The sequence below is a fragment of the Vicugna pacos genome, chromosome 20 (assembly GCF_048564905.1).
Source record: "Vicugna pacos chromosome 20, VicPac4, whole genome shotgun sequence".
Classification (NCBI taxonomy): Eukaryota; Metazoa; Chordata; class Mammalia; order Artiodactyla; family Camelidae; genus Vicugna; species Vicugna pacos.
This window is the reverse complement of record NC_133006.1, coordinates 30,040,432-30,054,140: the sequence shown is the minus strand read 5'-3', so window position 1 is coordinate 30,054,140 and position 13,709 is coordinate 30,040,432. Positions and strand designations below refer to the sequence as shown.

At 40.6% G+C, this 13,709-nt stretch overlaps 1 protein-coding gene across 7 annotated transcripts in view; it reads left to right on the top strand.

Moving 5' to 3' along the window:
* The window catches only part of CDKAL1 (CDKAL1 threonylcarbamoyladenosine tRNA methylthiotransferase), a 532,049-nt gene that overhangs the window by 499,442 nt on the left and 18,898 nt on the right, over window positions 1-13,709 (top strand). For 6 of the 7 annotated variants that reach the window (XM_015234628.3, XM_072945594.1, XM_015234630.3 and 3 more), the window contains 2 exons: window positions 4,186-4,269; window positions 7,393-7,557. In XM_015234628.3, coding sequence (XP_015090114.2) covers window positions 4,186-4,269; window positions 7,393-7,557 — 249 coding nt within the window. Of the gene's footprint in view, window positions 1-4,185; window positions 4,270-7,392; window positions 7,558-10,655; window positions 10,743-13,709 lie in introns of those variants that run through there. The other variant, XM_072945596.1, reaches the window with a different exon arrangement.

The following is a 13,709-nucleotide window of genomic DNA, read 5'->3' as shown; positions in this document are numbered from 1 at the left end:
CAGGTGCCGGGACTGACAGCCACTTTGCCAAGTTCTGAAGTTCAAACTTTGTAAATGGGAGCTGAGATTCCCATAGAAATGCAGGGAGTTGTATTCCCATCCCAAGTTCCTGAACTCTAAAATGCCCTAGAAATTAAATAAGCATTTTATTTAATCAACTCTAAATTATATACCCCATAAACCAAATCAGAAGGAAAGGGCCATCTTTCTTAAGATTTTTTTAAAAAGGGTTTTATTGGGAAGATTTTGACAGGATTCTTTAGGTTCAGGTCTCTGAATAGCTTTATGAGAGGCTCTGTAAAAATTTTTTTTGGTGGATTTTAAAGACCACGTTGTTACTTTAAGTGCAGCAAGAAAGTAGCTGTAATTTGCAGAGGGCTCTAAGCATACATTTACTGTGAGAAAAGAGACAGCCTAGATTTAGAGTCCATATTTCCTTCGTCTGAAACCTTGTGAGCAGACCAAGTCTACCATGAATGATGACTTAGAAGTTTGGAGCTGAAAGTTCCTTTAAATATTATAATCCACTTCCTCTTCAGCCCTGCTCCCTCCCCACCTCCCTGTCACTTCTGCCAAACTTTCATTTTTTCTAGGAGGAAAGTAAAGGCCCAAAACATAGCCAAATCTCTTTTACCTTAAAAATAATCTACTCAGACCCATGTCCTCCCACTCTACTGTCCAAGTTGAATATGGCATTTGATTTTTTTTTTAATTGAAATACAGTTGATCTACAATGTTGTATTAGTTTCTGGTGTACAGCAAAGTGATTCAGTTATATATATATATATATATGTGGGTATGTATATACACATATATACATATATAAGCATAGAAATACATACATACATACATATAAAATACAGAAGAATTATATTCATTTTCAGATTCTTTTCCATTGTAGTTTATTACAAGATACTGAATATACTTCCCTGTGCTGTACAGTAGGACTTTGTTGTTTATCTCTTTTATATATAGTGATGTGTATAAATTAATCCCATAATGGTTTTATCCCAAACTCCAAATTTATCCCTCCCTTCCTTTCTCCTTTGGTATCCATAAGTTTGTTTTCTATGTCTGTGAGTGTGTGAGTCTGTGTCTGTTTTGTAAATAAGTTCATTTGTAGCATTTTTTTTAGATTCCACATATAAGGGAAATTGGGATTGGATATTTTTGAATAACCCTTCTTTCTATTCCCCTCCCCTTGGTTCTGTTAGGGCCGTCAGTTCCTTCTCCCTGAGAGTCACTTTCTCCTTTCTTCCTGTCCTTGAAAGTTCCAGTTATCTTAAAATCACCCTCTGGACCATTCTTTGGGTTTACAATATTTGTGTCTTAATCATTTCTGCTGAACAGCCAGCCATATTGTGCCACCAGTCACCAAGTTCATGAAAACCATTATTTTTAACCTCCTCTATATTCTTTAAAATATATATGTATATATTCTATAAAGTCAGGGGTTTATTCATTTTTTAAATTACACAAGCAGTCTTCCTGTTAACTTCCTCTTCAAAGGGCTTGTCTCAAGTCAGTGACATAACCTTGCACTCCTGTCGGAGGTTCCAGCTGTTGAGGAAGGTTCTGTCAGGGCTGGTGAGTAGAGAGGGGCCGCCTTCTCAGCAGAACACCACAGTGCCAGATGAGAGCAGACGTCACGGAGCCTCAGAGCAGACACAGGGTGTTGTCTGTCATTCTCCGTCTGTAGGACAAGTCCATCCCTTCTAGCAGATCCACTCTGCCGTTAGCGTAACAGATAGCGGGGTGGTTGGAACCCCAGTGGTCTCTGGATGACTGTCACCTTACCACCTTTCTCCAGGAGCCCTGCTTTTTTTCTGTGAGACTGGGACTTCCTTGCTGGATAGCAGAGGCATTCTTAAGCCAATCAGGATGGTTGCCCTGAATCTTGTATGGTCTTTAGCTATACTGAGTTATCATGTGGGGTTGGGGGGAAAACAGTTGGAAAGCAGAGAGGAAGGTGGCTCATTTTCAGAAAGATTTGAGGCTTCTGTTCTTACCTTTGGCCCCTAAGTTTGTCACCAAGACAGAGTTGCCTCTTCCAGAGTTCCAGCTAAACTGCCCCCTTCCTTAACTTTGTTGTTGTTTTTAAGGTTATTTGAAACAGTTGATTTTCTTAAAGATTGTATTTGATATTACTTCATTGCAACTTCATCCTTAAAAAAAAAAAAGCACTGGGTAGAGCATTTATTTGTTTCTGTTGGCTTTTTTAGGGGGCGGGGATAGATTGCATCAGCTTTTGATCCAAGTCCTCGCTTGCTTAGGCTCATTTTGGCTCAGCATCTTCTGGGGAACTTGAAGAATCTCACCAATGAAACAAAATCCATGACTGAGAGAACCAAAAAGGTGACTGGAGACGTGTTTGCCACTGTAAATTACTGCCCATAGCAGTTTTACTGAATCCCTTTGGCAAATAATAGTGAAAAACTCACGAGCAAGTGGTTCTCTGACGGTTGATCAAAAGCCCTGCCCTCTACTGTAGAAACATAGCAAGTCTTTCTAACTCTGTGTGTAAATTACTGTCATTATTCTCTCCAGATAAAATCGAATAGCCCCAAAATGATGACTACAACTGTCCACATTAGTTTCAGCAAGAGGAAGGAAGCAGCATATGTTTTCAGTAGCTCTGTAATCTCGTATTGTATTAGATTAATTTCCTGAAAACTTAATGTTAGATGAAGTGTAATTGCAGATTTCCTTAAGAACCATTGACAGATACTTATCCTGAGTTATAAGCAACTCACACTGTGAAAGGAGTGCAAACATTCTGTGTTTTCTTCCAGAAGAATATACCTCAGTGAAAGCCAATACCCATCAGTCTTTTTTAAGAAACTGGGCCATTAAAGCTCAAAGTAGAAGTTGGGGGAACTTTCTTGTTGTTGCTCCTTGATTTTTTTTTCTAAAGAGATTAAGGTTGCAGGAACTTCACTGGTTTTCAGGGAGTGAAGGAAGTGGGTCTTTGATGAGCATCGTCCTAGAGACTGCACCACCTTGGCTGAGGGGAGCTGCATGTGAATGAGTGTGAAAAAGAGCGCAAATGATGGTGTGTTTAGGTGTTGGCATTGTATGCTGGAGAAGAGAGCTTGATGTTTTGGGGTTTTTCTTTTTAATTGTTAGGTGGTCTCCTTGGTGCAGCTGTGTTTATGTTTCCTAAATGGTAACTGCCTGAACAGGGTGACAAGTCCCTGCATATGAGAATAGAGATTTCATTTAAAAAATCTTGCCAGTGTGCTTTAATATGGAGGGTTGTATTTATCGAGTATCAATGGCAAAAATAATTCCAGGGACAACCATTCAGTACAGCTGGTTTGCTCCATCAGACATTTTGACAATCTTGTAAAAAAAAAAAAAGTAATTGATACTTTAAATGTTGCATTTCACAGTGGAATAAACTTGGAAATGGCAGAATATTTTAGAATGGTCACATTGCTTTAACCAATGTTCTGGCTGATTTAACTCCTTGGTTATTAAAAATGCATGCTCAGATCATAAATATAGATCCTGTAGAGAATTAACGGTCCTATATTTTTGCTGTCTTCACCTTAAATGAAATGACCATGGGGTCATGGCTGCAGCAAAAAAGAGACAGTCGCGCATGACACAGAAAATGCATATAATAAGTAAATAACTGAATTAATCAATAATTTCAGAATCACGTAGAACGTGAGAAATGTTTCAGTATAAGGACTTAATGATTGGTTTTTGAGGCATTTTCTCTAGTGTTACATCCCTCATAACTCGAATGAATGTTTATTACCAGTTTCCTATTGCCAAAATATTTTCATGAATTTGGATTAGAAGCAGCTTGTTCTAGCTTGTTTTGCAACTTTGTTTCAAGAAACAAAGTGAGATTTAGAAGATTTTTGTATGTCTTAGAAGCCTTAATTATCGAACTTATGTTGAAGGAGGAAATAAGATCAAGTTTTGTTTCATAATTCTGTAAGAAAGAAGATTACATACTCTACACATTTTATATTAATATACAGATAATAATGTCTTTCAGGAAATTTGAATCAGTGATTCTTGTATTGACTGTTAAGTAGCTAGCAATCTAGAATCTACTTTAAATTCAAGAAGACATCACTTACCAGTCTGTAACTATTTTGGTTGACATTTAGTTTGGATTCTCAGGGATTTACCGTGACCTGTCCTTTTTCTTCCCCCTTCTCTCTGCAGGTTGGTGAAAGACAACAAGTGTTAGTAACGGAAGAATCTTTTGATTGCAAGTTTTACGTTGCACACAATCGATTCTATGAGCAGGTAAGAGACACTTCCGTATTCTTAGGATTTCTCCAGAATGAGAAGGAGTTCTGAAAGCACCTCAATGTAAGCAAAAGGGACTTAAAGTAGGGGAGTGTGGTAGAGTCTTGTCGCAGGAAGGCTATTTTATAGCATCAAGCCAGCCAGGCTAACAGGAGGCTTATCTTTGTGGCTTAATCTACAAAACATTCTATACAAAGGAATGAGTGTGTTTTAGTCCTCATTAATCTTTGACAGGGCCCGCCGCTGGCTTTGGGGAGTTCGGAACAGGCAGTTATCACTGCCAGGATCCCCACAGCCTGGCAGCGTTAGAGGGGAGAGTTCTGTCCGGAAGACAGGAAGGATGTCTGAACCGGGGCATCAGCCTGGAAGGGCAGTGCTTTCCTCTCGCTGTCACAGGACTCACACGGGTTTGGGTGGGTGGGTTGGTTGGTTGGCTTTTTTAGTTTTGTTTGGTTCTAGTTGTTTTGTTTTGGTTTTGGTTTTTTTTCCACTTCGATAGAAAATGCTAGGGGCAAAGGGAAAAGAGTCTGTTTGTTGGACTCGGCTCAAATCTTGTGAACAACTCTGGAGACCAGCACGAGGAGCAGACCAACTTGACTTTGAGAGTTTCCTTCAAGGCCAGCCCGAAGGGCTCCCACTCACTGTCCGCCTGTCCCTGCTCGTAGAAGCTCGCTGCTCTGCCCCACCCGCAGCCAGGCCTCTGTGTCAGCGTTTGGGATTCTGCTTCCCCAGGTGGCAAAGCCACTCACAAGTGACTGGAGGAAACAGAGTGCCTCCTGCAGGGCCACTGACCCTGGGAAGGGCCAAGGAGGAGGTGGCATGCCTTTCTAGCAGAGAGGGGCTTCGGGGCTTAGGGGTTTCATAAGCTGTTCCTGGATTGTACTAATTTTTCTTAATCTCAAGTGGGTTTTCATACTTTTTTACTCCTTTCTCATCAAATGAGAAGGGAAATTCTTTTCTGTGGGTTGTGGCTTGGGAAGGCTCTTAAGGCCAGGGAGGGCAAGTCAGCCAAGGGATGGTCAAGAGAAGCGGACCGCCCGTGTGAGGGAAAAGCGGGGAGCCATGGCTGAAGAGGCCTCCAGTGCTGATGTTCCGCGTGGAGCAACCTCCGACTGGGCACTGGGGCCACAGGACATGTCAGGGAGCTTCTTAAGGCCCAGATCGAGCATGTCCCTTTTGATCCCCGTCGAGACTACAGTCGAGGACGGATTCCCAGCACTCCATGTTCGAGCTGAGTCTCGCCCCCATTTTCCATCTCATTAATTGACTCCAGAGAGCCATTTTCCGATTCAGGCCAACCTTCTGCTCAGCCCTCAGGAGAAGCTTGATTATATTTTGGTTGCCTCTTTCCTCTCCTTTCTCTTGCTATCTGGGTTTTCACCTCAGCAGGGAACTTCTCCCCCCTTCATTTTAAAGGCGATGGCATGCCTCATTAGCTGTTTCCTCCCATTTAAAGCAGTCGGGCTCTTTCCAATTATTAAAACCGGAGGGGGAAGGAAACACTGAGCCCTTCATTCAGATCAAGGCAGCAGATCAAGGGGAGTTCTTTTCCCCCAGAATAGTACCACATCTCCCAGGGATAGTTTCCTCCAGAGATTTTCTTGTTTTATAAAAACTGATTTAAAAGGGCTTTCAGATCCTGACACTAACGTTCTTTTAGTTCATTTGCTTGCCGTGAGTAACCCACCGCCCAGGTGACCTTTCTCCTATGCTTTGATGAAGCAGTGCACTCAGTGGCCATAAAAAATCAAACTCAGAAAGACCGAGATCCAATTCTGCCTCACAGAGAAATTGGCTGTGGAACTTCTGGCTCTGATCTGAGGTTGCTTTTTTTTTTTTTTTTTTGTCTCTACAACCAAGCATATGAAAGATTTCATAGGAATCATTTTCCTAAAAAAAGATGACTCCCAGAAGTGAAGATTGTATCTAGATATCAAACTATTGCTGAATGAGAATTAGTCTGTTTATTTTGGATTCTGACTTGAAAAGACTGGCAAGTAGGTCCAGGACTGAAACAGAAGTGTGAGGGAGACCTAACACACAGAATGCGTGTAAGTCCCAAAGGAGGGGAGGCATCCTCGAGGTAAACAAGTACCTTTACAGGCATCTCTAGTGGAAGCAGACCATCCGACAGTTTCCTGTGAACCAGCCAAAGTGTCCTTCCTAGGAGCTGATACTATATGGAGGTTGGACTAATGAATACATGGATTTTATAACAGAGCCAAAGAAATGAAGGGCAACTGTCAGTTTAAAAGAGTCATTTAGCTCCAAACACCAAGTCTTAGAATATTGAAAAGGTGGCTTTTAAATGTTCTTCATCCTGGGGAGGGTATAGCTCAGTGGTAGAGTACCTGTGTAGCATGCAGGAGGTCCTGGGTTCAATCCCCACAACCTCCATTTAAATAAAATAAACAAATAAAACCTAATTATTACCCCCCCAAATAAGATAAAAATAATTATTAATGTTCTCCCTCTTCCCCCAAAACACACGCTTATGCACACCCACACACACATGCACACAAACATGTGGGCCTTGATTTGAAGTGGCTGCTCAGATCATGGCTCTGACAGCTGACTTGGACCGTATTAAAAGTACAAGGCTTTCGTCAGTGCTGTCTCGGTCCTTCATTGCCGGGGACAGCCAAGAGCAGTATATCAAAGGCCTGTCCAAAAGCAGCTGGCTGAGGGCTGCGGGAGTGGGGTTCCCTGGCCAGCCTTCCACATGCCTGAGGACCACGGGCATCCTGCAAGGAGAGAGCACTGTCTGCAGCCCCATGCCCCTCCCAGGAATGCCTTCCCTTCCCCAGATCCCCAGAGCCTTGAGCAGCTGGAAGATAGAGCCCGCTTAGGTTGGGATCCCTGAAGGGGAAAAGAACATGAAGGGGCCACTGAGGAAATCTGAATACAGTGTGGACTTAAGTCAATAGTGATGTATCAATATTGGCTTATCAATTGTGACAAATACATCAAACCACTGTGCAGTGTTAGTAACAGGGAAGCCATGTGTGGGGTACGCCGGCTCTCTGTGCTGTCTTTACAGTCATTCTATAAAACTGAAACTGTTCTCAAGTAAAATTTTATTTTGAGAAATTAAGCCTCCTGTAATTTTTTTTTTTTTAGGTTTTAGTGCCAAAGAACCCCACATTCCTGGGGAAAATGGTCGAAGTGGACATTTATGAATCAGGAAAACACTTCATGAAAGGGCAGCCAGTATCAGATGCCAAAGTACACACGCCATCCATCAGCAAACCATTAGCAAAAGGAGAAGTCTCGGGTTTAACAGAGGTGAGTAAAAGATGCTTTCCCCTCCCCTGCCAGTGGCACAGCAGCGGTGGGAGCCCAGTGATTTCCGACCCTGCTTCTGGTATCATTTATAGTTCCCTTTTTATTTATGCATGAGGCTTTAATCCTTTCTGACAGATTGAAATCTGAATTAAAAAGATGCATTTTCGCTGATGCTTGTAGCTTTGCTTCTCTGCCTGTGAAGGGAAGCTGTTTCTGCATCTAGGCTACAAACAGGGCAAAAGCCATTATTTTCAGGTGAAATATTTACCACCAAAGATGACCTGATGCAGTATGTTTCTGTGTCAGTGGGTCTTGAGTGGAAGGGGATGAGGAAAGGAAAATTTCTGTGCTTTACGAAGCTGTTTTTAATACAGTTAAACAGGCATTAAACCATGTCAGTATGTGTGGTGATGGTGCCTTTCTCGAGGGTGTTAGCTGAATATCTGCTTTAGTCATGTGGAGTGAAAATTAAATATTTTTTTCCTTTCTATAAAAAAGTAACCTGACCCCTGTTTTATACCTTGGTAACTATGGCTGTTTGCCAAGCGCTCTCTTACATTTCATTGAGCTACAGCTGTAAAAGCTGGTGGAGTGTGAAATGAAAATGTGTATCACATTTCTAAGCATCATTTGATGTCCCTTCTTCAACACAATTGTTAAGTGCTCCAAAAAAAAGTATAAAGCGGGGACTTAACATTCGGAAAAGTGATGAGTGATATTTATCTGGCTTTACAATTCCAAAATTGTTTTAATACAGGTATTATCTTTTCCCTCAAAATAAATGGCAAAGGCACATTAATTATACTTGAGAAATAGTGACAAAGAGGGTCCTATTATCTGTATTCTCATGTATGGTGCTGATGGACTCCGATGTCCAAACATGAGCGACACCTCCCGTGAGCTTGATGAGGACACGTGAAGAATCGGTGTGCACGGCCATCTGAGTGGTAACGGAAAGACATAGACTGGCCTTTGTTACAACCCTGCCAAGTGTGTCCTCTTGCTCAACCAGGAGGGAACGCTATATACTTGATAAGCATAACCATTAATGTTTGCTGCTGTTTAGGAAAAAAATTCATACATCATACTTGGGGGTTTGGATGGATGGCCGGGAAGGAACAGTGTAATCCAGCATGTGAATTATATTGTTAAGAGATTTGGCTTTTGATTTGTTAACTCATACTTCACAAATTTTAAAGGAAGTGGCTTCTTAAATTTTGTTTTTCCTCACAATATATCTTTCAAGGTTGATTTTAAATTGCCACAGTGAAAAGGATTTTACAACAAATGGCAATAGTAGCAAATTAGGATTTCAAAGTCCCTGCCTGATTTAATTCCTTCATGTATGCCTATTGACAAAGACAAGGCTGGTGTTTTAAAACATCACATTAAAAACAGGCAAATAAGGGAAAGTTGGATCCTTTCATTAGTTCCTTATTCACAGACGCCGCTACGTGTGGAGAACTGTGGCATCACTGTCTAAAGGGGCGGCCCTGATTACATTCCACGGGGCTGCCTTTTCTGCCCTCCTCTCCATCCCTCCAGCCTGGGGAGTGGTGTCATCAATTCTACCACCACCAGCCCTCTGAGCCGGGCTGACCTGGGTTCTAGATGAGATGAGGATAAAGGTCAGTTGACCGCTGGCCCTTCTGGGCCCCTAGGAATTACAGTCTGATAGCATGCATGAGGCCAAAGGGTTAGGAATATGGATTTGGACATTTACATGAAGGGAAACATCAGGCAAGTCCTTTATCACCCTTTGTGACTTCATATATATTAATGAACAGAGCTTTCCGCTTCATTATTTGTCAGCTTTTAAAGATATGCCAAACTTGGGGTCATCATGCCCTCTTTCATGAATTTGTCCTGGTGTTACAAATGCTTTTGCTGATGATATGAACCAAAACAAATTCAGCAGGAGGGAAACAGCTTCCATTTTTATAGGATTTAGAAGTCGATGATAGAGGTTATAATCATGTCTCTCGAGCTCTCTGAGCACTGATCAAGGTGCTGGAACTCTTCAGTGAAAAAATGAGTTTAACTCTGTGGATGACATGTGACCCTGGGATCAGATAGACCTGAGTTTGCATCTGAACTTGCCAGTTTTACCCCAGGCACGTGACTCCTCTGGGCAGTAGTTTAGTCTGTTAAATGGAAATGATACTGTCAATTTCATAGGATTGTTGAGCAGAATACACTCAATGGTGTATGTAGACCACCTAAAATACTATTCTTGGGACATAGTAAATAGCTACTAAGTGATTATTTTCCCTTTTCCCCAAATCTAGCTAGAAAGACCAGACTCTAAAGATGACCATGGTACTAATAATTTTGATCTTGTTTAATTATTTAGCTGTGGTCATGCACTGCACGCGATATTGGAGCAGGGGAGTGGTGAATTTCTCTACTAGGATAATCTATCCAGTGCCAGAGAAACCAGTCCTGTCAGAATTTCTGTCTTCTTAAATGCTCTATGCTTTTTCTGAGTTTGTCTAGAATAATAACCTCCTCCTACCCACTTTGTAAAGAAATCTAGAAAGGCCAAAGCACCTATAGCAAAGTATTGTGTAAGGAAATTATTTTCCATAGTAAATATACTTCCTTAATTGGGAATTTTATGATTATCCTTTAAGTGTTTAGCCCTGTGCTACTTGGGATTTACTTTGGCTCACTCTAGACACTGTTGACCTCTTCTGATAAAACCGGCGAGAGGCCCAGCAGACTAGGGGAAGAAGCACAGGCTGAGTGGGAGTTGAGATCTGGATTATAGGGTTCTGGCATTTGCAGTAACAAAAGGTGACCTTTTATACATCACTGAGGTTCCCTGAACCTCCATTGTCTCTGAGACTCTGTGACTGAAATGTTTCATTCAAAGAAAATGGATTAAATGCCTACCCCGTGGCAGGACTTTGAATTCCATAAATTCTATAAATCAGGCCTTGTTATTTCCAAATGATAGTAGTTACGTACATGCCCATAACATGGTGGAAAAAGAAAGCTAGAGGTGAAAAGTTACTGCTGTCTCCTAAGAAATGATATTCTAATAAAAACAACATATAGTACCATCTTCTCATGATTATTACTCTTCCTCTTTTCAGTTTGGTTAGAGGAGTGGAGGAAGAGAAGGGGAGAATAGGACAGAGAGATGAAATTAGTCTGATTATTTTTCGGGAAGATGGGAGCCAAAACGCCACCTCTAATAGGGAACATTTTCTAGTAAGTATCACTTAAGGATAATTAATTTCAGAAAAAGGTTATGCAATAAATATCCAATAATTAGTCAATAATTTTAATAGACTCAAAGAGATTAAATATAAGTCAAAGACAGATAGATTATGTCAGGGGACTTTGTTCCTAAGAGGAAGAAGAGATGGGAGGAAACAGGGCATATGCATAGATATCCTAGGACAGTAATTCACAAGTGTGGTCCCAGACTTGCAGCATCACCAGTATATGGGAACTTGTTAAAAATGCAAATTCTTAGGCCCCAACCCAGACCTGAATCAGAATCTCTGGGAGAGGAACCCAGTAATCTGTTTTTTTAACAAGCTCTCCAGGCAATACTGATGCACGCTGAAGTTTGAGAACCTCTCTTCCAGGAAACTAATTCTGAAGTGGGGAGGAATGTTTGATATCTGTCAAAGCAGTTTTAATACCTAATATAATAACACCAGGTTTTTACAACACTACCTTCAGAAAATAGAGTTGAACAACATCTCCTTGGATGATGGAGATCATCTCTCATTTACATATTAACGGTTCTTCAGAGGGGGTCATTTTTATAAATGATGGGGATAGGCAGAGGTTGTGTGTGTGTGTGTATGTGTGTGTGTTTAGTGAAACAGGCCAAAAGATAGAACTTGGGAAAACACAGTTTTTAAGACGTTAAGAGCATGATATTTTTACCATGTTTTCTCATGGAACTTGAACTTAACGGTAACATATCCAATTTAACGTGATGTTCTCTTTATACAACTGAAGTTTCCTTAGAAAATTGCTGTGCTGTTCAGGCATTCCATCTGAAGAAAACCTTTGGGTAAACAGGACCTAATGTCACCTGTACCAAAATCCATGACTATTTGATAATATGAAAAATTATCTGAGGGTCATCATCAAAGAGTGAGATCAAAAAGCTGTTTTGTTTTAACTCTCTTGTGAAAGTCTTCTGTTATAGACGACTTCGAGCTTACCTGCCGCCCTGTGTCAGTTACACCACCTGTGCTCTTGTTCTCCTTCATCCCACTCTGATTCTTTTGAAGAAAATCCCATTTGTCATTTTATTTCATCAAGATATTTATCAGAAAATATCTCTATCTATCTATCAGAAAATATTCCCTTTAAAAACATAGTCACAGTACAGTATCAAATCTAAAAATAATTGACGTTAATTCTTTGTCCTATTAATGGCAACTCAGTGTTCAGATTTTGCAATTTTTTAAGCAGTTGTCTGAATCAGGAGGCAAATAAGGTCCACTCATTGCAACTAGTTAGTACCTGTTGTAAGTCGTTTTAAATCTGTAGGTGCTGCCTTTTCTCTCTCTCTTCTCTCTTTGTATTGCAGTTTATTTGCAGAAGCAGCCGGGTTGTTTGTCCTGCAGCATTTCCCACAGTCTGGAATTTGCTAATTGCATCCTCTGATACAATTTAACAGGCTTCTCTGTTCCCCATTTGTTTTATAAATTGGTAGTTAGAGTTAGAGGCTTAATCAGATTCAGGTTTGAGTTTTTGACGAGATGCCTTCAGAGGATGCTATGTGTTTCCGTTATGAGGCATATAACGTCTGGTTGTCTCTTTATGTGTTTGTGGTTGACCAGTGTTGCCTAAATTCATGGAGTCCTGAGGGGTTTCAAAGTGGTGGCATTCTAGTTCTGACTCTCCTTCCTCATTTATTAGCTAAAAGTACTTCCATGAGAGAAACTTGGTCTTCTTCATTTTTGTTAACCCTGAGGTACAGTTCAGCCAGGAAAGGTGAGATAAAGGCTTGCTGCCTTTCTCTCTGTTTATCAGTTTTAAAAATTTAAGGTAATTCTGGTGGGGGAGGGTATAGCTCAAGCGGTAGAGTGCCTGCTTAGCATGTAGGAGGTCCTGGGTTCAATCCTTAGTGCCGCCTCCAAATATAAATAAATTACTTCCCCCTCATTAAAAAAAAAAAGAGGAAGAAAAAGTTTAAGTTGTTTCTGTAGCATCCTTGAAAAGTAACCAATAAGGTTTTTTTTAAAAAATATTATTATAAACTTGTGGATATTGCATATTTGATGTGGTTTTATTTCTTGCAGTTATTGCATTTAATTGGTGTTCAAATGGCTGCATTTTTGGAGAGTGGAAGCTCTTCAAATTGGCTCCTCAGTCCTTTTGACGGAGCTCCTGAAGTCTTTGGCAGTTTCTTTGCTTTTCGATATGACAAGATGTTCCAGGCTTATCTTGGACATTCTCTGCTCCAGACCTGGAATCAGCCATGTCTCTAAGGAGCCTTGGTTTTTCTAAGTTTAAAAAAAAAATGGTATTTAGAGACATCAGGGTAGACTATTTAATTGGTCATTGTTTTTATACCTTTCAGCAGATAGAGCTAGAAAGTCTTCCCCCTCCTTTTTTTTCCAGTTCATACTGATGCTCTCATCCAAGTCAGATTCTGAGATTGTCTGTCTTGCATCTGTAAATTTTTCCTTCCATCCCACTTCACAGTAACACAACATTATTATTCATTTGCTTTATCCTGTAATACTCACGTAACTGTCTAATAGTAACCATACCAGTACTACTGCCAACAATACGATGCCTGGAAACTGTCAGAGGTGGTGCTAGTTTTGCAGTTGTTTCTGTTCTTAGAATGTATCCCACTCGGGCTGTCCAGGCAAATGATGGTTTTAAAGTCACCTGAGATAATAATAATTCATACTATTATACCAACAAATGACTACACAAGTAGAAGCATTAGTTTTCAACTTCTTTGAATTTTTAAATTGAATTTTGTTTCATAGTTATGTAAGATATCTTGCAGAGTCACATCTGCAAAAGTACGTCCTGAGAAGCCCACCTTCTACTTACTCCTGTCCTTTCCACCCTGCTTCCTTTCTTACCTATTTAGGAACTGTTTTTGTTTTAGTTTTCAGTTTATTCTTCCAATGGCTTGTTTTAACAGTATAAACAGACAC